Source organism: Pleurodeles waltl, chromosome 1_1 (genome assembly GCF_031143425.1).
Source record: "Pleurodeles waltl isolate 20211129_DDA chromosome 1_1, aPleWal1.hap1.20221129, whole genome shotgun sequence".
NCBI classification, from domain to species: domain Eukaryota; kingdom Metazoa; phylum Chordata; class Amphibia; order Caudata; family Salamandridae; genus Pleurodeles; species Pleurodeles waltl.
Window position 1 is genome coordinate 710,911,625 of NC_090436.1, and position 26,200 is coordinate 710,937,824.

The window sequence follows — 26,200 nt, forward strand, 5'->3', positions numbered from 1 at the left end:
CTGTATTTCTTATTTCCAGGTAATGAGCATGGTGTCTGGGTTTGCACCCCTGATTTCTGCTGGTATCTTTTCAGCCACGCTTTCATCTGCATTGGCATCTTTAGTTAGTGCCCCCAAAGTCTTCCAGGTACGTTCACTGCTATTAGTTCTGTTTTGTGTAACACTTCTAAATAGAAGCAATAAGATTTTATATAAGGCAGTGATGAGCTCATGGTGTCTCGATCAATCAAACAGGTTTTTAGGCTTTTCTTTTTTTTTATATGGAAGGTTTAATTTACGTTTACAGGATTGTTTTGCCTCCGACTAACTAGAGCGTGTGCATTGGGTCCCAAATAAGCAACACTTTGTGTATGATGCTGTTGTTCTGTCTCCATTTTTATCATTGTAGCTGTGGCTACTGCTTAAATTAGTCTGCTTGGCAGCCCTATTCAAAATAGTAAATTATTTAAAGTGAGTTGCTCTGGCTTCGAATCAATATTGCCTTCAAGTTGCTCATCAAATACACGTAGCGATCCACATAGAGCTGGACAAGATCAAATGTATATGTAAGCATAGTGCTATGATGCGTGGCATCACAGATATAGTTGTTTTGCTCGTGAAGGGTACAATAGTTCATATCTAACTTTTTGCTACTGTGCGTTCAGCCTCCTTGAGCGTGAAAATATTTATGTATGAATATTTTGTTTTGATGCTTGAGCACAGGCTATTAACCAGAGAGTCTGATTGGTGAGTTTGTAGTTTTAGTAGCAGAGGTAACGTGTATTTGTTTAGTATGAGATTCTCCCCAAATCCTCCACATCCCCTCCTACCCCAAAGACTAGTTGCCTGCTGCTTGTCAAACATTTAAGGACAACTGTAACCTAATTTTAAGCTTGAATTTCAGTCTTGAATCACTTCAATGAAAATACGCTTCTTACACATTGTTGGACAGAGACAGGATAACATTGACACTTGTAGTTGTAAGAGCCTCCTGAGTTAGGCATTGCCATGTCAAGGAACCAGTAGTCTTTTGTAATATAATGGAAATGTCTCACTAAATTAAGAGTTAAGGTTGGCAAATTCATAAGTGGAACTGAGGGGTGAAAAGAAGGTACAGTGATATTAACTACAGCAGTTACATTGTGAAGTTCAAGGATTTTCTCTGACAAAAGTATGGAGATTAGATGATCCGTAAGAAAAAGTAGAAAATTGTTATACACATTATGGGAGTCGTAGGGGGTTGTGAAGAAGCGTTTTTGACAGATCCAGTAATGGTGAAATTTATCCAGATAAGTGCTGGTTTGGAGAGGTGGTTCAATCTTCCACGTGGGAATGTGGCAGTGAGTTGTTGAACTTGATGATCATAGTATGTTGGATGAATGCGGACCAGAGGAAGACACACAGTAGCTTTTTTTGCCCGACTGATTTACTAATCCAGGATGGTGTAAAACACAGTCTGCTCTAACTCCAAAACCGAATATGATAATATATGCAATTTATGAAGATCGGTTTTGAAGTTTGCTTGGTGCATCCATGTAACATATGTTCCTAATATAAATTGCACAAGTCCATTTGTGACCTCACCTAACATTAATTACAATGCAACCATTAGTACTGTTTCGGTCTGTATAAAAGCATGCAGTTGGGAAGCACCACAAAAACTTGTTTAAAGGTAAAACAAACAATATATATAAATTCCTGCAAGTCCCCGGCATAATTTTGTAAATGTAATGACAATGTCTTAAACTGAATGCTTATTCCAGTTATATGGTGGTGTGTAGCTCATAATGCATGAAGTCTTCTTGGTGCTGCACCAGTGCAACCAGTTTTAAGACTTTTCCTGAAGAGAAACTAATGCCTAATAGCGCTCACAGGTCATACAATAATTGAGCCTGAGGCAAGCACCAAAGGAGTGTGCTGTAATGCACGACAAGTTCTGTTTTTGTAATGGATCTTTGATTTCTAGTGCTCAAGTGTTTCGAGAACATCACAAGACTCGGTGAGGATAGCTAACCAGTTGTCAGAGGTGGAAATCGTGGCCCCTGCACACTAAATTCTTGTTTCCATTGCTTCTAACTCGACAGTCCTATGCATTGTTAACTATTCACACAAGTTCCAAATCATTATAAAGATTAGCCTGTTGCATTTTATCAACTTGTTCTGCAGATGAGGTTATAAATCAAACTTTAAGTAGCAAGGAAGTAATGTAGAAACAGTAGGGAAGAGCACAGAATAAAGCAGGAAGAAACAAGCAAGTCATAAAGTAGTACTAAACAAAAATAATAAAGAAATCCAATATAGAAGACATCCAAGTGGACAAAAACGAAACCTTGTTCACTAACAGAAATTGAGCTCTTTTTAATACATCCATGAAAACATGCACTTATCTAATAAAAGATCTCCTGAACCATCATTCAACCATTGCAGTGGGTGTATGCCCTTCACAGTCAAAATGCTGCCAGATACTGATCAGGTTTTCACTCTCCATTCTAAACCTTCAGGCCCATCTTCTCGATCATCTCATCAGAGAAATCGTCCGAAAGATAAAACATCTAAAGCCCACTAACTATTTTGGAAACATAATACCAGTATGAATCCTTGAAGGCTATGTGCCATCATTTTCAGAACCCCTGGCCCCTGCTAATCATTATTTCTCTCATAAGGACACTTTAAAAATTGTCTGAAAACTTGCTAGTTTTTCCCCCCATCTTAAATAACCCAATCTCGACACAAGCAACCTTTGTAATTACAGGCTGCTTGCTAGCCTAACATCATTAGTCAAAACCATTGAATGCTGAATTTCCAAACCACTGTCTAATTTTGTGAATGAGTTATACCATGAGGAGCAATCAGTTTAGATCAGTGTTCACCATTGCAATAGCCAACCTAAAGGTGCTTAATGATATCTGTTAAATTGTTCAGTAGGATGCTGAATATTTGCTAGTAACCTTAGACCGCTCTGAAGCTTTTGACACTATTGACTATTTAAGGATGCCAGTAGCATTCATATTTTGAATTGGCTTCCACAACTTGGTGCCATATCGATTTTCTTCCGCTCTTTCGGACTGTAACCATCAGCAGCTTCTAAAACTCACAAACTCAGCTGTAAACAGTTAAGACACCCGAAAGGTCTAAATTGATACCCTTACTATCAAGCCCCAACTTTGAATTCCTTTCTGAAATATTAGGTGACTGGATTTACCGTGTGGCCAAATAAGGACTTGTTGCAGCTTTATCTGAAAACTATTGTTAAACTGACATCTTAAAATCTTGTCTTTGGAAAAGACATTAATCTAAATGCAAGCATTTCCTACCTCCTAAATCCCCAAAACGCCTACTTCTAAACACAGCACAAAGACACACTGGACACCTTGTTTTTGAATTAACTCTTAACATTCAAGCTGTAAAATGTACAAGCATTTACTTACAGACTAAGTGAAGTAAAGGAAAAGAAGCAAAGGTGTCCTGCACTACTAATCCTCAAGAAAATTTTAATGTTTGAAGACTTTGTGCAAGAAATCTGTAAAAATTAGATACTCTTTCAAATTTCCAAAATGTGTATTTCATTAACATGCAGAAGATTTTACCTTAGTACATCAGATTATATTTCCATATTAAGAGACATTTATTAAGCAATAGTTTTCAATCATGAAGTTAAAAACATTCGTACCTGGCCCCGCCCTGACACCAATGCCACTACTGAACCAATTCGGCTGTCACATGCACCCTCTGGGTGTCCTAAGTTAATTTACATACAACAACATTCAAGGTTATAGGTTTTGTACCTCACACATTGTAAACTACTGTATTTCAAGCTGCTCTCATAACGTGATGATGAAGAAAAAGGAGGCAAGGTGAAATTAAACAATTGCCTAGGAGCACACAATTTGGTTGGTGGGGAAGCCTTGATTGATCCCATGTTTTTATAGTTTTACATTGTGCAATTCAGCCTCTAGATGGTATCTCCCCCAACCCTCATTTTATATCAAATGTTCATGCGTTGTCATTAATTCTTGGCCCCTGAGGTTAGTGCATGGGTAGCAGACAGAAACCACTTGAAATCTCTGCTAATTTTGGGTTTTAGGATCCAAGTGAACCTTGAGCTGAGCCGGAGCCAAGCACCTGGTTTAAGCTTGGCTCATGCCTTCAGTGGCTTGTCCATCTCTAAAACATAATATCAGTTAAAGCTTCAAAGGCTTCGGAAGGATATGATTTGGCTATCCTCAAACAATTTGGTGAATTAGGAGTACCAACACCACAGTGCAAGGCCCCTTCTTTCAAAAGTCAAAACTATCTCACTACACCATATGATAGCGAATAGTCTGAGACAGGGTGATCCCTCCTCAGTGGGTGAAAACAAATAATTGTTGAGTTTCAGTCCCGTTTTCTTATCACATACTACCGGTGTTTAGTTTGATTTAAGTCTTCCTATCTGTTTAGAAAAAAGAGAGCCTAGAAATATTTTCACAAAGCTGTTACCCAAGAATGCACAGTTTGTGATGGAGGGAGGTAGCGTTTAATTAAAACAAAACAAAAAAAAAAGTTTGATTCCATTATTTCAGTCTTGCTCATTATTCAGCCACTGGGCTGCAAGTCATTCTGATGATGAGACTCTGGAATTACTCACCAACCAAATGCCACTGTGTTGTGCAACCTGTGCATATTTTAAATAGAGTTCACAGCCAGTATATTTTGGCCCAGTGGTAAAGCCTGACTTAAACACCAATGTTAATGGTGCCATGGCTTAACTTATCCACTATCCCATGTCTGATGGTGGAGGTTGGGTGTTGGCAAATACTTTTTATGCCAAAGATGTAATGGTTGTCACTGTGCCACAGGCGTAAACGTTATGTTCTGGTACTGACCCAAGAGAGGAGCGCTAGCGCTCCTCTTGTGGCCACCCACACCCCAAACAGGGATGGCAGCAGAAGCGCTTCAGCTGCCATAATCAACACCCCTCCCTCCTCCTCCCACTCCACCCCCTTTTTCCCAGGCATCTAATGATGTCAGCAGGTACTCGCATCATTAGAGGCTGCCGGCTGTGCTGGAAGCCATTTGCTTCCAAAGCATCGAAGGAGAAAGAAAGAAAGTTTCTCCTGTGGCCGGGGGTGAGGGAGGGAGGCTTTTCCTTTTCCCTCAATGTCTCTTCGGACATTCCTGCGTCACGATCCGATAGTGCAGCAGGAATGCCTATACTTATAAAAGTATCTGAATGAAACCAAGCTTTCTGAAGGTGAGCCATAAAGCCACTTCAAGGCACCAACCACTTTGTTGTGCGTGAATGGATTGTGAATGGACAATAACACTTTAATACCACCAGCCACGGGCCCAATCCAACCAATCACTGCACTCAGCAGTTTACCATTGCCCGACAAGGGCCCATAACATTCATACCCCACAGGACGGAATATGTTTAACTACATTTTACCACCTGTCAAGTAACTGCCTCCTTCTTCCTGAACATTAACGAGGGCATGCGTAAGGAACCTGTAATAACTACAGACAACTCGAGAGTTCAGCCAGCAAGATGTTTATTCTTCAACTCCTCACTATCCACTCACAGTAACCCACTTCAACATTCTATCCCAAGCTCCCGGTGATCCCAAGTGTCTGAACATTCTAGGGAGAGGGGAATGTGCCATATGATTACTTGTGGCTCATATTTAAGTATAATTTGATGGCTAACTGTGTTTCTACATTAACTAATCTTTTGAGAAATATATATATACATATTTACATCATCAGGCAGTGTCTTATTAAATCACTGCTTATAACACTTATCTCCTTCCCTCACGGAAAGAAAACATAGTCCTTCTGCCATTTTGGAACACTACGGTCACGTGCACTTGTTCTTCTGTCTGATGTAGTTGGAACTTGACCATCATCGTTCAATGTCCCAGACTCGTTTATAGGCCTGTTTTCTCCTTCATAGCAAGGCACGACTCGATCCATGCTCCATACTTTACCATTCTGTAATTTAACAACATTCCAATACACTTCCTTTATTTTAATGGGATCTGAAAATTTGCTTACATCGCTGAAACCATGTCTAGGGAGTCGGATTCTTACCCATTGGCCTACACACCATTGTTTGTTCTTAGTTCCAAATTTCCTGTTGTACCATTCCACATACCTATTCTGTTTACGCTTGAAACCCTCTACTGATACATTCCTTTGTTCCTGTACTTGTTCTCCACCCTTTAGCCAATTGGGATTCAATTTGGTACCGGGTTGCCTGCCCTTCAACGATTGAAATGGTGTAAGACCCGTGACCAAATTTGGCGTGTTATGGTATGACCAGAGCATCTTGTTTAGTGCCCGATCCCCAGGAACACCTGACCTTTTGGCTCTTTGAGTACACTCCTTTATTACTCTGTTCATTATTTCTACTAACCCGTTAGCTTTTGGATTGTATAATTCCGTTCTGAAATGTTGCACTCCCCAAGTCTTAAGGAACTCCTTCATGCTGTCTGACGTGAACTGAACTCCATTGTCCGTCACCAAAGTACTTGGAATTCCCTCTCTCATGAAAGCTTCTGTCAGGAATTTGATAGTTTCACTTGTGGTTATTTGGTTCACTATTTTGTACATAGTCCAGTGTGAGTGGTAGTCCACTAATACAAACACATACTGCCCTTTGTTCCCCAGCTGATTCATAGGACCCAAGATGTCAAGACCCAGTTTATCCCATGGTTTTAAAGGAATTTCTACTGGGGACAGTGGAGCTCTGCGTGTCACATGGGTTTTGTCACTTGTCGCACATGACCAGCAGTCTTTTACTACTCTTTCAACTTCATTATCCATCTGGGAGAACCAGTATAGGGCCCGTAATTTATTTTTTGTGAGGCTATGCCCCAAATGTCCCTCGTGTGCCAATTCGACTAGCTTGGTCCTCAATGCACTTGGAGGTATTATTCTTTCACCTCTCATTATTAAATCATTTGATAAATGAATTTCAAATCTGACATTCCAGTAATCTTTTAAAGGTTCCTCCACATCCTTTGCCCTATCCGGCCAACCATTTATAATTTTGCTTTTTATCAATTGCAAAATTTGATCCTTTTCAGTTTCTTCAATCCATTCCTTCTTAGTAAGACAAGTTAAATCGACCCACAATATGGATTCAGTCTCTTCCTGTTACTCTACCTGCTCCTCTATTTCATTATCTCCCGTGGATCTGGACAAAAAATCAGCTACATTGTTTTTATCTCCTGGTACGTATTCCACACTAAAATTATATCCTTCCAGGCCTAGTAGCCATTTTGCTATACGTGGGGTAGCACGTTCTCTGCCTTGAGTGGTGAATACATTAATTAGGGGTTTGTGGTCAGTTTTGATTATAAATGGCAAACCCCATAAAAATAATTTAAAATGTGTGATTGCCCAGAAACAAGCTAATGTTTCCCTCTCGATTGTTGAGTATTTCTTTTCTGCATCATTTAATGCTTTTGATGCAAAAGCCACAATCCTCTCTTGGCCATTGGCCTTCTGACATATCATGGCTCCTAACCCTTGCCCACTGGCATCTGTCGATACATACGTCTTTAGTTTAGGATCAAATTTTCCCAGATGAGGGGAATTAATTATGGCCTCTTATCTCTTCGAATGCTTGTTGACATTCCTGATTCCAATCAAATTGAATGTTTTTCCTCAAAAGAGATCTCAAGGGAGTGGTAATCATTGCAAAATTCTTTACAAATTTCGCCATGTACTCTGCAAGGCCTAAAAAGGATCTGAGTTCCTGTTTGTTAGAGGGGGCTAAGGCTTCTTTTATTGCTTTTACCAGACTGTTTTTAGGCTTGATACCCTCCTCTGATATAATATGACCCAGGTATTCTACTGATGACAACCCAAAACGACATTTGTCTTTCTTAATTGTCATGCCAGCCTTATCTAAAGCTTGGAGAACGCTCCTTAGAGTATTGTCATGCTCAGACTTGCAGTTCCCATAAATCAACACATCATCTTGGAAGCACAACACATGTTTCATATCTCTCAATATATTTTGCATGATGCGTTGAAATACTGCTGCCGCCGAAGCCAGCCCAAAGGGCATCCTGCGATATCTGTAGGCTCCGAACGGGATAATAAAGGAAATGAGGGAGCGTGATGACGGATGAAGCTCCACTTGATGATACGCTGACGAAAGATCCAGTACACTAAAAAAAAATTGCTGGACCCATTGTGCTTAACAGCTCATTTATTTTAGGCAGCGGGAACCTCTCTATCCAAATGTTTGCGTTTAAGTCTCTGAGATCAATACACACATGCAAACCCTGACCACTTGACTTCTTGGTGATCACGATTGGGGCAACCCATAACGCACTGTCAATTGGTTCGATGATTCCTAGCTGTTCTAACCGACTTAATTCTTGTTTTAAAGGCTCTCTCATCATTAGTGGTACTGGTCTAGCCCTATGCACAACAGGAACTGCACCATCTTTGAGTATGATTTTGTGTTGATAATTTATTAACTTGCCCAATTTATCTTCAAAAAGGTTAGGGAATTCATCACATACAGAATGATCTTGATCTGAATTCCTTACTAACCAAACTGGATCTTTTCTGTTAGGGTCTAAACGTATCCCTAGATCTCGCTGGTGTTCCCATCCTAAAATATTTGAGCCTTTGCTGGTGAAGTACACTTTGGCCCTAGTCGTTCTACCCTTGAAGGTTATCTGCATAGACCTCATACCCTTTAATGGTATTGGATCACTATTGTATCCTCCCGGACTGATGTCCGCCGGTTGTAACTCATACCCTTTGTCTTTGAATTTGCTCACATATGTGTCAAAATTTATAAATGTGTATGGTGAACAAGAATCCGCGTACATTTTTATTTGTTCTCCATCTAGATCTGACACATGATGGGTACTTAGACTTCGTGCTTATGTCATTTTCTACTACTTGCAGTACAAATTTGTTGTGCTTATCTTGGGTCTCTTCCACCTTATGTACCATTTTCCTACCATAATTCTCGTTTCTCTCTCCCCTACAAACTCATGCATAGTGCCCTTTATTACCGCACTTCCTGCATATGCAATTCCTAGCTGAGCACTCAGAACTGTTGGCCAAATGTTTCACGCTACCACACCTGAAACATCTATTCTTAGGATTCCCCATGACACCTTTCTTATTAATGATTTGGTGAACCTTTTGCTCCTCATTTTGTTCCCTATCATCTTGGTTGGTTGTATGTTTCACTTCCATTATGTCCTCCTTAATAGACGAATTTCTAAAGGCCTTTATACATTCTGTTGTTTGTTCAATGCTTTTAGCTATTTCTATAGCTTCCTTCAAGGAAGGGCTTGTAGTTAATAGTCTTTCCTGAACTTTACTATTATTAGTACATCTCACTAGATGGTCTCCAATGATCGAATCTTCCAAGAGTCCAAAATCACAGGTCGCCGCCAGACCTCTTAAACAGGCTATGTAGCTTGATACTCTCTCTTCTCTCCCTTGAATTCTACTGAAAAACCTGTGCCTTTCTAACACGATATTTACTTTCACCCCAAAATGTCCTCCTAACTTTTTAAGAGTTTTGTCATACGCATCAAGTCCTTCATCCTCATCTTCCTCCTCCTCCTCCTCCAAATCTGTTAAATTGTCATAAACTTTGCGTCCATGCACCCCTAAATTGTGTAGCAAAATGTGCTGTTTCCTTAGCGGAGAAAACCTCTCTCCACCAATTGCTATTAAGTAGGACTCAAATAATCTTCTCCAGTCTTTCCATAATAGGCTTGGTTCACCTGAATCATTCAGGAAGGGAGGAGGCTGATTCATACTGGCTGCAGCCATACTCTTCCCCCCCCCCCCGATTCTCCTATTCATACAAGATATACACAGTGTAATATGTTCACTGGGATTGCACCCCTAACTATTATGACTAATTGTGTTCCTACTTATTACCTCCTTGTGTCTACTATTAACATTGCCAACACAGTTAGAAATTCCTTAACTGCACAATTGTCCCAAGAATAAAACACATGTCCTTCTTTAAAAAGTTAAGATATTATCATAACACTCAAAAATGTGAAATACTACAATGGTTTAACATATGACAATAATTTGTCCCTTTTCCACTGCATACAATAAAGTTAATTTGCTTTTTTTTTTTTAAAAAAAAAATTTCACACCTTAAGTTCCTGCTGTAATGAGGATGGATGTTGTGATGCAATTTACAATCCAACCGTAGCTCTCGGGTTAATCACTAGGGACTGCCCTCAGATCACGCCCTCAAATCGCTGCTGCAATGGTTTTCCGCTGTGTTTCCTGATGCGCTACGAGCGCTTTACGAGTGCGTCTCCAATCTCCTGCCGTATTTCATAACGCCACACGTGCGTAAAGAGCACGTCTTCAGTCCGTCTCCAGTCGCCTTGAGATGCCTTCAACAACGGCGTCTGACCACGTCGCCACGGTTCACAACTCCAACGCTGAACCTCCCACGATACGGAAGCCTCCAAAACCCCCCCGAGGGCAACAGCTCAGCCCCCACGTATCTCTTCTCACAGGTAAGGCGCCGGGTACTGGACGGTTCACCGCTCAGACACTGAACCTCCCTCTATACGGGAGCCTCCAAAACACCCGAGGGCAACAGCTCAACCCCCGCGTATCTCTTCTCACAGGTAAGGCGCCAAACTACAATAGGCACGCCTGTTTAGCGCCGATCATGGAACGCTTCCACATGCCTCCCTTTCACTCCTTGACTCAGCAATAAGGAAGTGCTTCCAAAACGCTGCGCTACTTCTTCTCTACTTCGTTTCACAGTTCACAATCTTGACGACGCACCTCCTGCACTCAATACTGATATACCTCCTGAGTTAGTGATGGGGAAACATCTCAGACTCACCCCAAACTGATAGCTGAGGAAAGGATATGATCAGCTCACGATGGACGTCACTTGGCACCATTACCCGGGCGAAAGAGTGGTTAATAACCGATACAGGGGTGAGGAGTTACACTGCCCCTGCGCAGTCCTTTACTTGTGAATAGGTGTATCGCATCCCATCCTCGTCGCCAATTTAAGTTATCTGTAATAACTACAGACAACTCGAGAGTTCAGCCAGCAAGATTTTTATTCTTCAACTCCTCACTATCCACTCACAGTAACCCACTTCAACATTCTATCCCAAGCTCCCGGTGATCCCAAGTGTCTCAACATTCTAGGGAGAGCAGAATGTGCCATATGATTACTTGTGGCTCATATTTAAGTATAATTTGATGGCTAACTGTGTTTCTACATTAACTAATCTTTTGAGAAATATATATATACATATTTACATCATCAGGCAGTGTCTTATTAAATCACTGCTTATAACAGAACCTTTTACTAATGACTCCTGTGACAGCCACCTGAGGCTCAGGAGGACATGTTTTTCATGTGCCTTTAGCGCACTCATTGTGCTAAATCCAACTCCGTCCAGTTTGTGGTTGCAAGTTGGAGTTGTCTGAGTACACCAAGTGAGACCTATTCCTTGAACTGAGCGAGCATATCTACCATTGAACCTAAGGCAGCCATGATGGTGAATACATCCTAAGGTCTCTAAAGTAAAAAGTCAAACAAATATCCGTAGATGATGTGCATCTGTAATACCTATACTATCTGCCTTCTACCTGTGCAATATCGCTGTGAAATCACACCCACCATAAGCTTTCCTTATCAGTTCAAGTCTCTGTCCTCATCTGAGTCCTGACTAATCCTGTATAATTGCCAAGTAAACCTATACTAATGCCTTCCTCCATTAGCTACTTGAAGGTCAAGAAAACCTGTCTTTCATGCACGGTAAGCACACTTACTGTGCTAAATCAAACTCCTTCCAGTTTGTGGATGCAAGTTGGGGGTGTCTGAGTATGCCTTAGGAGGCCTATTCCTCGAACTGAGTGAGCATGTTTACCATCAAAAATAAGGCAGATATGATGGTGAATACAGCCTAAGGTTTCTAATGTAAAAGGTCAAACAAATATTCTGTGGGACTCATTCACCAACACTTCTACTTTTTGCTTCGAAAGTGAAGCTATAAATTGAGTTTGCAAGTATAAATGTTGGTGAATGTGTCAGACATGAGTTGTTTGACTTATTACACTTATTCTTGTTCTCGTTGGCAAGCATGGTGGTCCTTGTGTAGCATACATAGGTTCCCCTAACAAGCACTTCAAAATTCAGTCATGCCTTTAACGTTTTGCCACACAGGGTACTCATGACAAAGTGGCATATGTTTGGTTTACTAATATGTGCAGTGTGGGGTCTATAATGCACGTTAATCGAACAGAACACCTACCACGTTCTGAAGGTGGAAATAGGTGTTGAGCAGGCCATAAGAAAGTCTATGATTTCCAGAAGTAGATGAAGTAAAATTCTGTGGCTGCTTGCATAACGAAGCAGTGGCCCATGGGAGTTCGATATCCATGCACGGCCACTGAAAAGTTTACCTAACGGCGGCTCCACCTCAGTCGATTTCCCAGGACTTTGCTTTAGTATGATACAACATAAAGCAAGTAGGGACACAGAGGCCTCGCTGAGATGGGCACTGGGGACAGTAATACAAACTCTCCTGCATGCTTCGAGCACACTTTACAGTGATGTCATAGATGACTTTTTTTTTTTATTTTTTTTTTTAGTGTTTTAGGAGTGGAATCAGCAAAGTGTCGCTCCTGCAGCGTTGCCACATCCTCCAGAACATATGAGCTGGAGGCGGCTGCTACTGTAACAGTGAGGCTTTCAATTGCAGACAACTGGAAGTCAAGGAAAGTAATGAGTCTTCATGTGGTTGTCTGAAAGTAAACAACATACGCATTGTATGTTGCCACCCGGATCAGGTGGGCAAATGGTTTCTTGTACCAAGAGCAAGTTTTACGACACGCATTGTATAGTTGAATAACCTGGTCGGTGTAATCAAGTATACAGGTGGGCTTTTGGACTTTGGCCATCTGACCCCAAACAGTAATGGGGTAAGTGCTCATCATGAATTTTAGTGCGCACGTATACATCATGCCTATCTGAGAACTTGACTGCGAGCAGTTTGTTGGAACGCAACACAGTACTCTGGGTTTCTGGAGCTTCTTGCAAACCAGCTCCTGGGGGGGATCCTTTGCAGTTACAACGAACTGTGCCAAAGTGCCAGCTTCGTAGAGCTCACTGAACAGCTTTACTGCTGCATAGAAATTGTCCACACAAAGTTTATAACCTTTGTGAAGGTGTGGCTGGACAAGTTCCCATACAGTCCTACCTGTGACCACTATCCCGGGAGGGCAGACTGAAGGGTTTAGGGTGGAGTTGTTTCTTGTATACACTCTCAAACTGTACACATAGCCAGAAGAGCTCTCACACTCAATGTACAGCTTGATGTTATGGCTAGCTCTTTTGCCCCCAATTTACTGTCTGAACAGCAGCCACCCTTTGTACAGGATCAAGGACTTATTGACTGCTATATTCTTTCAAGGAGTATAGATCTGTGGAAACCTGGCAGACCTGTTCCACGACAAGCCGAATGTGGAACAACTTGTCATGGTCTGGATGGTCCCGGGGCAATGCAGCAGAATTGGCATTGAAATGCAGCATGCGCTGCAAAAGCAAACAAGCATTTGCAATGCAGTAGGTCTTGGGTTTGCTCATGTTAGAGCTATTAGCGTTGTAAATTTCTAACTGGAACTTTCTTGCCACACAAACTAAAAATAAAAAGTAATACAGTTGACATAAGCAAGCCAATACAAAGCACCGCCGTGAGTGCGAAGGATAGAGACCAAAGGTAAAAAAAATGTGCTCGGAGTCTAAGTTATTGCCAATAGTCCTAAGAAGGGACAAATGTAAAGCAGTCACCAACTAAAACAAAGGATTTATGAAAGGCAAGCCCACAAACGAGTGACTGTGATGGGCGTGTGCTGGGATTGGTTAAAAGCCCAGATACATACCCACTTGTTGGAAAAGCAGTAATGCTGCTATGGTCGACCTAAAAACAATCTATGCTCATGTATGGTGTGAAGATGAGGGCTAACCAAACCGTGCGAGGATGCCTGTAGGACTTCAAGGTGGGTTTCTATACTAACCCCATTTTGAGCATAAGGCCCAGAAATATCTTTAACTCTGCCAGCGAAGTGGAAACACACTGGTGTGCCCTAGAAATTGTTCTGCATGCATATTTGTTAGCTGTGCAATTTTACTGAAGAAAGCCAACATAAAAAAAGAGATGGAAGTAGTTGACTGGCAAAAAGTTGTCCGTATCGACTTCACATCCAATGTCACCAGTAAAAGGTGGAATTTGGGGCTGAACTAAATCAGGGGGCTGCCAGTAGAGCACTCTGTGCTTGCCGCCGCAGGCACTTGCTCTCTGGGTTGGGCTAACCCTCTGTTGTCCCGTTGCACAAACTGTGCTTGGTAAGGGCCAGCATGACTGTCTTCATCGTCTCCTTCAGAATCACTGGAAGAGGTGTATTCGAATGGGACTCTGCCGACTGAAAAATCAATCCCAGATTCTGCCCCATTGTCCTCTCCCTCAGATGCTGTCTCAGTATCTGCCGTCCCAGTCACTGATCCTGCCTCAGAGCGGTCAGCCATAACCCAAGTTACGACTTCAGCAGCAGTCATCCAACGAGATGCCATGTCCGCTACTGGCTATTCTGTCCCTCTAAAGCACTACCCTAAGTAGAAGGCAGATAGGGTCAGAAAATTGTGTTTTGAGTGCAACAGTAAATGGCAAGTCACCTTACCTTCACTTCCTCTCTGAATCAGCAGATTCTCTGGAGACACTGAAAACCCCCCCAAAAAGACCCACTATTATTTCACATTACACATACCCATCATCACAGCCTTTAGGGCTGGTGGCACCCAGTGCGACAGTCATTTTTGGTGCTCCCCCTCCCATGACCACCTCCTCTAATTACCTCATACCACCCAGCAAAAGTGCCCCTCATTTCTCCATGGATCCCCTCACACATACATTTCATTTGTTTGTGTGTGTGTCGGCCACTGGCCGACACACGCATTCATGGGATTAAGTAAAAAAAAAAATGCTGTTTGGCCATCATTACAGGAGTGCTGAAGGAAAAATGGGTGTAATATTTTGAGGTTACTATCATAAGTATATTCTTTTCATTTAAGTGTTGGTGGAAATTCCTGCCGAATTGAAATAAAGAATGTACCACATTAACATGCAAATAGCCATGTAAAAAACACAATTCTACTTTTTTTTCTTCAACAGGCATTGTGCAAGGACAACATCTACCCAGGAATCCAGATTTTTGGAAAAGGATATGGAAAGAACAATGAGCCACTGCGTGGTTATCTTCTGACATTTTTTATTGCACTAGGATTCATTTTAATTGGTTGGTAATTTACAATAACAACAAATCAACATGCAGTTTACAACATAAGATTGTTAATTTATTTAAAGGAAATACTTAGCACAGCATAAACTTTGAAGTGTAAATGACTACAGTTAAAATATTGATAAAATAGCAATACATTGACCATTGTCCGAATAAATAAGGGTTTTTGGATGGGTCATTGGAGATCTATATTAAGTATATTGTCTGGTATTCTTTTGATTCCATTCATACATTGTTCACACACAGTGATTACTCTTTGTGCTAGGTTGATATTAAGTACAATTGCTCAAGAATTTATGCCATTGTTTATTGAGGAATCATAGCAAGAGCATGTGAAAGAACATCCCTAGAGAGGTATTTCAGACTAGTTTCTTGTCCTAAAGAGAAGAGGGGATATCCTTTAATAAAGTGTGGATCTACTGGTACATTGAGCCCCCCTTCCTTGATGCACAAGGCCAGGGGGCTGGCCATTTTTGCGCATTGCAGATCTGCTCATTAAATGTGGAAGCAGGGATGCTATGTTGCCTTTCCTTGCCTCCTTGACCTCTCCCACATCAGTTTTATTGTTTGCCCTGTTCATTCTCTGCCCTCTCTAAATTCTTAAGTTATTGATTCTTCTAGAATTTTAGATCAGATGATCCCGATCTGCTTCCATATTTAATCATTATATAGTGGTGGAGAGCGGGTCAACACCATTTGCTTAGAGGCCATCAAACTCTTTATGAAGTACTGCAGAATTTCATTGTTTGTTTTTGTGAGGAAGAGAAGATATTATAGTGTAAAGATCAACGATTAATTTCAAACTCTAATATTGCAAAAGGTGTATTGCAGGTAGTCCAGGATTATACTTTAAAAGTATAAAGAAAGCAAATGCAATTGGGCTGTCTATAGGCTTAAGACAATTAGTCCATGTATAGTAGGCCACAAGGGCGCTTTAGTAGCACAGTTCCATTTGGGGATCATATTTAGTACAAGCATAGTTTAGATGTATGGAAGGATCAGTTGCTAATAAGTGATGCACAAAATCCTGACTTTTTTTTTAAATCAATGTCCGCAATATCTGGTGTTCAACTACACACAACGCATCAAGTGATCCAAAGTTTGTTTCTTATATGCCGTCTCTAATATTGAAGATGTTTTTTCTAGGAAATATCACTTTTCAATAATATGACCTTAAATTAATAGTTTAAGTCCCACCACCCTGAAAACTTGTAATTTTTCTTTCAGCTGAATTGAATGTGATAGCTCCGATAATTTCCAACTTCTTTTTGGCTTCATACGCCCTAATTAATTTCTCTGTGTTCCATGCATCGCTTGCCAAGTCCCCAGGTAAGAAGTATCTATATTGAGGGTCATTTATTTCAGCAAAGTATCGTCAAGTAATGTGTAGTCATTTTCAATTGCATACAAACAAACTTATTTTGCCCCGTCATGACTAATTTCCTAATGGCTAAAAGCAATCAGTACTATTAGTTATAGTTATTGTAACCATGTACAAACTGCAGTGATTTTTCAGTGTGAGCTGAGATGTGACTACAGTTTTTTGCAATTCTGCAATATACACATTGTGTCTCCTCATTTTAGATCATTATTGTTGCAAGCATTGTATTGAAGCATCCTGGCCGGGTCACTTAGCTGTTGGCTCATTGTATAATTATTAAGAAAGTGAAATAGACATTATTTGTTTGACAGTACAGTTAAGTTGACAATTAACCTTCTGTTCCTATTGCATCTGGTGTTCAGACTTAGTCCCCAAAGACCAGAAAAATCTAGATTTCTAGGATCACCTCTGACTGTAAATGGCTTAACATTTAAATTATTTGTTTGCAAGTGTATACCTTGAAATTCTGGTATGGTTCAGGTCTTTGTGGTTCAACATGTATCACTCCTGCTGTGTATTATGCAAAAGCGTTCACATAAAAGGCACTATCGATACATTTCATTTCATTGCAATTTTATGGAAGTGCTTTAATTATTTTTTCAAAATAATTTGGGATAGTGTGACACTATTACCAGGAAAATAAAGCCTATTGATTTGCACAAACAATGTCCATTCTAATGTGACCAGTGCCACTGTTGTTGATTCCCTTTAGAGGCTCACTCAAATGTTCGCTTTAGAGAACCCCTTAAAGTATCTCATTGGTTGGAAGAGCTCAAGCCCCCTTGTGCGTCTATCCTACAGACCTAAGCGAAATGGAAGCAAATACAGTAAAAAGAAAATTCCTGATGTATAGACCTAGATTGAGAAGGGGAACTATTCCTGCCAATATCTATCGCTCAGCAACAAATGAAGACAAATTGCACTATAAAATATTCTTTTGGCAACATTAAGGTTTGTATTACTTAACTAATAGCAGTCCGACAAGACAATTAAGATTGGAATTCAGCTTAATCAATCTTGCAACAATTGCAGATCTTTAATTCATAAGATTGTGCCTAAGACTGAAGAAATTGGCACCGGATTACCTAAAAAATTTAATCAGGCAATAACTATTTGAATAACTGAAAATACATAAACTAATGGCATACCGTACTTGGATAAAACAAACTAAGGCGGTGACCGAGGAACAGCATTATAATACAACATATTGTTGACTTATCAGTAGCAGCAGTTTGAACGCATTTACATCACATTTGGCAAAAAACATTGCACACATCCGCTGCCCAGAGCAAACTTATTACTATGAATATTCTCCTTTCCATCGTCCCTGGAATATCTAAGCATGTCCCTTAAACAAACAGACTGAAATATGAGACTAAGGGGGTCATTCTGAGTTTGGTATACGGAAAAGGCCGTCCGCCAAATTCCTGCGTTCAGGTTGCTGCCAGTGCAACTGCCTTCGCACGGGCCCCATTAAGAGTTACCCAGCTGGGCCAGCAGTTAACAACGCACAACATTGACACCGGCTTATAATTAAGCTGGCGGCAATACGGTGCGTAGGGTGCACCAGCACCCATCGCGCTGTTCACTGTCTGCAAACAGTGGGACAGGGCTGGCCATAGGGGGCCTATACATGGCAGTGCTACCGGCATGTAAAAGCTGGCGGGGGGAGGGAGAGATGCCCTGGAGGATTCAGACCGCCAGTCCCTCCTGTTGCGCGGAAACTGGTGGTCTGACCGTGACGCAACCGCCGCGTCATAATGGGGCGGTCAGAACGCTTATGTGATTTAAGTGATTGATTGGACACAGTTGGATAATAGAAAATAAGTGATAGCCAGCGGTAAGGATAGTAGGTAACACTACTTATAAGTGCCACACGATAAACATGTTTGAACCTCACATGGTTAGCTATTCAGAAGCCCAGATTACTAAATTACGGGAACATCCATCGTTGCTTAGTGGAGATCAGGCTCCTTCTGAATCTTCAAATTTTGACAAAATGAGAGATTAAAACAGTTGGAAAAAAAGAAATATAAGAACTCAACTACATGCTCCAGTATTACCGGAACATCTAAAAGATAATAAGATCCCGTTAGGATTACAAGTTAAAAATGTACCGGTTATATGCATTTTCAATGAAAAGTATCTAAACAAATTTAGTGGAGTAGGTACTAAATACTCCAGGGATTGGCTAGCCCTATCAATAGAGACAGCACTTTGGGTTAGTGAAGACGAGTTAAAGGAAATTGAGGAGTTGGAACAGGAGATTTTAGTTGATAGAACTATCCAAGAGGCAAAACAACTTTTGAACAGTGTTAATATAACTGTAGCAGAATTCAGAAGTCACAGTCAATCAAAAGACCACTGAGGTCGCAAGGGATATCAGGAACTTCAACTTAGAAAATGTTTATCCATATTCACAAGAATATTTCTATAAAAACAACAATCCGAGTAATTTGAATCTTCAATATCAGACAAGATCTCGAAGAAGATTAATTACATTTTCGGATACATCATCCGAATCGGAGCAAGAGACCCAAGGGCAACCTCTTTCTAATTTATAATATAAAGGGGCTCAACCTTTTTTTGGCAGTGGCAGGTGAAGAGGAGGAGGACCACAAGAGGGCAATTTCAGGAACAAGGGATTTTTCGTACAAGAAGGACATACAGGTGATTAACTATAGTAAAGATCTTATTCCGATCTATAGTTTGTCAACCTATTCTCCGACTACCACTGATAATCCCTTACTCATTACTTGAATATCTTTCGTACCATTTAAAAATCAAGACCCTGCTGAAACTAAGACTGAGGTATTTTTGAGGAAAGTTAAACTTACAGCCTTCTTTTTTGTTCCCCTTGATGAGACTGAGGTGAATTTCAGTGGCCTTAGACCAAAAACCATTTTTTCCCCAGAAAATAAATGATTTGCCCATAGAGATAGCAGTTTCTGAAGACCTATTAATAAGAGAAATTGACAATTTAAATAGCAACAAACATTTTCAGATTAAATTGTACAAAGGCAGAAATTGAGTCAATTTACAGCTTGGCTAATAACCAATCTATTACCCTAAAACCAGCTGATAAAGGAGGAGGGATAGTCCTGAGGGATAAGGATAAATAAGATTAGGAAGTAATGAGACAGCTGAACAATCAAGACCACTATTGATTAATTAATGATGACCTCTCCCGAGATCTCCAGTATAGAATACAAACTATTAATAGTGAGGCCCTTGACAAAGGATGGATATGTAAGAAAGAATTTGAATTCCTTAATAAAAACGAAGGGAGGATGCCTCTTATTTATATGCTACCAAAAATTCATAAAGATTTGGACAACCCTCCAGGGAGACAGATTGTCTCTGCATGTGTCTCGATTTTGGAGCCATTAGCCCAATATATAAATTCCTTCCTTAAACCTTTTGTAGTTAAAATTCAGGCATGTGTCCTGGATTCAATGGACATCCTCAAAGTTGAAGGTTTACCTTTAAATGAGCAATCAATTTCTGGTGACTTTCGACACCCCATCTCCACCAGCCTTTACATGGCAGTGTTACCCCCATGTAAAAGCTAGTGGGGAGGGGGAGGTAATCCCCAGGGCTGCACTGCTTGCAGCGCTGCCCTGGAGGATTCAGACCCCCCAGCACCGCCAGTCCCTCCTGTGGCGGGAAACTGGTGGTGCTGGCGGTCTGACCGTGGCACAACCACCACGTCATAATGTGCCAGTCACACTGCCGCCAAAGTGGTCGGACCACCGTTTTGTCGGCGGTCAAAACGCCTCTTCGCCGCTAGGCTTGTAATGACCCCCTAAGTTTCCCTCTGGTACCACTCCTATCGCTCAACACCAGAACTTATCTGAACAGTGTAACGTATTGTATGTTCTGTAGAGGATATGAGTATTATCTAGTCATAAAGCATGTCATCTGTACATTTGCTTATCTACTGTATGTTCAAAAAAGTTATGCTGCCCTGCTTTATTAGGAATGAACTACATACCATTGAAAGAGGTATTATGGCATGCTTTCAATAGACAGATAATCAATCAACTGATCAGTAGGCTGGTGAAACACAGATTTAGCAATCAAGTAAGTTACGAGCTGCAACTGACACTAAATAACCTGTCTGAAAACATTAAAAAAGGAATTAATATTACATGAATTATTACATTTCCGTTCAGTACACTCCTTTTGAAAATGTACGGACCTCTCTCCACTTGGGTCAATTAAAATGCCAATTTTTTGTTACCAGCTATGCATTCACTGACCATTGTTTTTTGGATGTAGAAACCGCTCCTTCTTTTCCACTATTATAATGTCATTTCTTGAATGCTGAAAGTATTTCAAGGGAAAAGGCCAATCCAACTGTGAAATAATCTGTTCGTTTAGTCACAATTTATACTGCACTTTTTATACCACTATTGAGTTCTCTGGAACTAGGTGCATTTAGAAAGCACTATGGGGTAAACATTGCTCCACTTGATAGCATGATTAAACTCTGCACTGCACCTTAATTTTTAAATGTAGCTCCTGTTCTCTTATGCATTATTATTTAACTCTGCAATTGTTAACTATTAGAATTCATTAATCATTACAATCCGATGAATACTGCAACAATTTCTTAGCACAATGTTTTCTATATGCTGGGTTATTTATGGACTTTTTTTTTTTTTTTTATATTACAAAGGAATCCATGAACTGTGACTGTTTCTGAAAGATGTAAAGAAAAAATACCCAAATAATCTGAAATAGTTTTTATTTATCAGCTACTATCTCCTTAGAGCAGGGGGAACCCCTCAATGTAAAACCCAAAGAAAATTATGTGGGAGTGCTCACTTTAGAAAAAAATAATGCAGCCTTAAAGCAGAATACTCTGGAATGAAAATTTCCTAGCTATCATAACGGAAAGTTTAGATTCTATTAAGGATTTGGAGGCGAGGATTATGCTGATCTTTCTCCACTTTAATGAATAGCAGCCGAACTATAAACAATAACTACAACTCCCATGAGAATTGGGAGAATGTGGAGTACAGTCTCAACCAATAAAAAAAAAACAGGTATTTGGACCATTCAGGAATCCATATTGTAGTCCTTCGTCTGTATTTGCTCCTCCTCTTTCGAAGCGCAAGCTAATCAGAATCATAATCAAGGATCTTATTTTACTGTGTCAGATCCTAGAAAGAATTAAACAGTTTGAAAGAGAAACTAGCCTTTTTTTTTTTTTTTTTAAACGTCCGATAGAAAAATTACTTCTAGCAGTAGCAGGGTGGGATAATCTTCACCTCTGAGTCCTTAATAGAATTGAAACTTTCCGTTACGATAGCTAGAAACTTTTTCATTCTGTCAGGACTGGAGGTGAGGATTATGCTAGTTCAAAGCTTGTTCACAACTAATTGAGCGACATTCAAAACTGGTTTGAAATTAAAACCTCAGAGTCTGAAGACCAGTCTGCTGCATTCATGATATCTTCCAAACGAGCACCTAAGCTAAATGCTTTGGAGGCCATAGCCCCGCGAGTAGAGTGAGCACCAAAAAGAGAGAGGCTAATGCCCACTTCTTGCATGATCCAACAAACCCAGCGAGCAATGGTAGGAGAAGTAACAGCTTTGTGTGGTTTATGTAATGCGATAAGGAGTTGATGTTCCCCAGAAGGTGGGAGCTCTGAGGACATCTCATATGCTTTGAGGCATCGCACCACACACAGTTTTGGGGCGTCTGGAAAATCCAGATAGAGTATTCTGGTATTTGTCTTTGTACGTTTACTTACAGTAAATGGGCGTCAAACTCTTCTACAAAATATTAAACAAAGTAATATTGCTAACTTAGCCGAGAGCTCTTTCCTGGAAAGATACTGGCTGTGTTGCCAAGATAAAGAGATTCAAAACTTGATTGACATCCCAAAGGGAGGAGTAGCGTGGTTCAGGAGGTAAAGAAAGTCTTATGCGCCGGAGAAGACAACACACTAGTTTATGTTCTCCCACAGGAAAACCATCCACCAAAGCGAGTCCAGCTGAAATAGCAGATATCTATGAGTTAATAGATTGATACGCGAGGCCTTTTGAAGCAAGGTCTGCAAGAAAATTAAGAATATGGACTACATCCGTTTACACAGGATTCAAACTCCTTTGCAAACACCAATGGCTCCATCTACCCCATGCTGATCTGTAGCGCTTACAGGTACTGGGAGCCCATGCTTTGGATAGTAGCTCTTCAGCTTGTTGCGAAAGTCCCAGGACCGACCATCGTCCCCAGAAATCCTCCATGCCATCAAGAATAAGGAGCCCTCTAGAACCATTTGATGAGGTGTACCGTTCAGACTGAGAAGAAGCAAAGGAAACTGGGAGTCGGATCGGAGAATCCCAAGAAAGTTCCAGAAGAACTGGAAACCAAACTTGAGACTTCCATATTGGAGTGATCAGCACTATGGACGCCAACTGACGATGTACCTGGGCAGATGTTCGAGTGATCATCGCAAAGGATGGGAAAGCATAAGCTTTCTCTTGACTCCAGTCCTGCAGAAAAGCATCCGTGGTAGCTGCCAATAGATCTGGTCTCCAACTGAAAAACCTGGTAAGTTGGTGATCCAGTCTGGATGCAGAAATATCCACCAAAAACAGACCCCAGAGGTGGAGTAGACGAGAAAACACTTCTGGATGAAGTTTCCACAAACTGGAGTCCCTGAGGTGTCGGTAATGAAAATCTGCAACCTGATTCTGACTTCCCAGAAGGTATTGTGCTGTCACCAAAACTTGATGGTCCAGGCAATACTGCCAAAAACTGGACACCAGATTGGAAATTGCCTTGGATCAAGTGCCGCCTAGATATTTGATATATCGGACCGCTGATATATTGTCCATCTTCAGAGAACGCTCAACTGGATAGTCTTTGGTCCAGCACTTGACTGCAAATGAACCAGCTAAAAGCTTGAGACAATTTATGTGAAGAATAGAATTGAAGAAAACGTCTGTGATTTGGGAAGATAGAAACAGTGAGAAAAGCGTCTTTTGTCGAGACGTACCAGCCAGTACAAAGAAGGCAAAACATCCTGAAGAAGGTGAATCCCTTCCATTTTGAAATGACGGTAAACTAGCCTCGTTGAACTCCTGTAGATTGATGACCGGTCGTCGACTGCCATCTGTTTTGTCTACCAAGAAGAGATTGCTTATGAACCCTTGAGGATGCGGTACCGCTGGACAAATAGCTCCTTTGTCCAGCAAGGCCACAACTTCCATGTCCACCAAAATGGCATCTTGTGAGAAACACCAGGGGATTTGAGTGCACAAACTACCTGGGAGCCCCTACAAATTCTATCTGGAAGCCTTTTATTGTCTGTGATGCATCTTGTGTAATTTGTCTCCATGCATGGATAAAATTCCCCAAACGACCCCATACTCGAAGAAGGGATAACACTTAGCGTAAGAGGATGTTGATGCAGATCCTCTACCACCATAATGGCTGAAGCATCTGCCTCTGGTTGGGTAGAAATTGGCAAAGCGGTTCTGGTCTTTAAACTGTCCTTGCCTAGAGCCTAGTCCTCTGAAAGAGTTGACTGACTGTGCATAGCCGGCTGAGCGGCCCCTGCCTCGACCAGTCGCATGGAAAATCCAGGTAGGAAACACTTTTTTCATAGAAGACTGTGCTTTGTCCAGGGAAGTGAAAGTGTTTACAAACTTCCCTAACTCCTTTATCAAGGGTTCTTCCTAAGCCTCCTTGAGCTTCAGCACCACCTCAGAATCGGCCAGATCTCCTAGTTTAGGATCCACTTTAACAATGAACGACGACGTTCAGTAGAAAGAGCACAGTTTGCGTTTCCCAAGAAAATAATAGTACGCTGTACCCTACCAGAAAGGACCTCAGGAGAAATTAATGCACTGGAAGATTTAGCATCTTCAGCCATATCAAGAAACTTTGTCAAAGGGCCTAAGACATCTAGAAGTTTATCTTGACATGCCCTCCAAGACCTGTCAATTCCTTTTTTAGGATCCTTAATAAATGTTTGTAAGAAGGTGGACATCCTGGGGTCCAAATCCGGAGTTATGGCAACCTTGTCGGCCAAAGAAGGTCGGGGAGGAAGAGTCTTTTTCTAGCGGTTTTCGAATGCGTCCTGCCAGATAAGACGCCAACTTGTCAGGCGGGGCCCATTCGGATGACCTAGGATTGACAATTTCATCTGAGTCTAACGTATCTGAAACTGCAGGAGCAGACTGAGAACCAGAAGGAAGCCAAGGCCTGGATGGACTTGTCAATATCCTGATCCCCAGAAGAATCATTGTTCTGTAAGGAGCGGGATAGGGGTCTTAAGAAATCCAAAGAAAAGGAAGGATCAGAGGGGGAAATTAGGGAATTCCTGACATGATCCAAAAGATCCGTATCAACACCCATTTTGCGAGGACGCTTAGCTGGAGGTGCGTCCGCAAAAGGATCATTGGAGGGGCTGAAGAAGTAACGTTGGAGGCCAAGAATTTCACGCACTCCAGTGCTATTTGGTGAGAAAGTCTGTCCTCAAGAGGGCCAATTGCCTCTGAAACAGCCCTGTATATGGACGCGTCAACAGCGTCAAATTCCTCCTCCTCATTAGTATCCATAATTCAAGTATGAAGATTAGATATGGAAATAAAAATAATTCAAAACAGCTGGTTGTCAGCTTAATATTTTTCTGAGTGTATATACACTCAGATTATGAGGAGGCTAGAGGCAGGGACACTACACCCAGGTGCACAGTACAAAGTGTAATATTTATTGCCTGCCTGTGAGTGTGTCCCATAGAAAAAGGCCAATAATGTGAAATGTAAACCCAAAGGGTTAATTCAAAATAAAGAATACGGACCCCAGAGTAGAAACAGGGCGTCCAGGCCTTCTGCCGTGTTACTGACCCTTAATTACTAAGGGTGTGTCTCTCCAGGCAGAGTCAGCGAAAACACAAACGAACGAACGCGCTAAGGAGATTCAGAGCTCTTGCTGAGGAAAATGAAGGTGCGTCTCCCTCAGCACGTCTGTTGCCAAGGGAACATTCCAAACGAGCGCCCTCTGGCAGTCGTTAGGAAGCTCCCAAAGTGCACAAAGAAACGCTCGCGAAGGAGCGAAAAACGCTCCCACAAGTGAAAGGTAACCACAACACTCAATTTTAGAAAAAAAAATACAAGTAATACTGTAAAACAATGAAATTTGAAAGAGGAAAAAATTTTGACTTATCTCGGCTGCAAGCAGCGAAGAAAGAGGAGGAGGAAATAGACGAAGGACTACAATATGGACTGCCTGTTCCTGATTGGTCCAAATACCTGTTTTTTATTGGTTGAGACTGTACTCAATTGTCCCAAGTTCTCATGGGAGTTGTAGTTTGTTGTTCGGCTGCTATTCATTAAAGTGGAGAAAGATAAGCATAATCCTCGTCTCCGGTCCTGACATAGATTTAGAACCACACAAATGATTTTAAATTCAGCAGATTGTTTCAGTGCAAATCATGTGTGTGCTGACTGAGTTACATTTATTCCGATATTCATGAGTGTTTCTATGCATAATCCTTTT

General features: G+C 41.1%; 1 protein-coding gene across 1 annotated transcript in view; it reads left to right on the forward strand.

Annotated features, from left to right (window-relative positions):
- The window catches only part of SLC12A2 (solute carrier family 12 member 2), a 409,553-nt gene that overhangs the window by 194,371 nt on the left and 188,982 nt on the right, over positions 1-26,200 (forward strand). Inside the window, exons 11-13 of the mRNA XM_069227287.1 lie at positions 20-127; positions 15,174-15,297; positions 16,528-16,629. Of these exons, the coding sequence (XP_069083388.1) occupies positions 20-127; positions 15,174-15,297; positions 16,528-16,629 (334 nt within the window). The remainder of the gene's footprint in view (positions 1-19; positions 128-15,173; positions 15,298-16,527; positions 16,630-26,200) is intronic.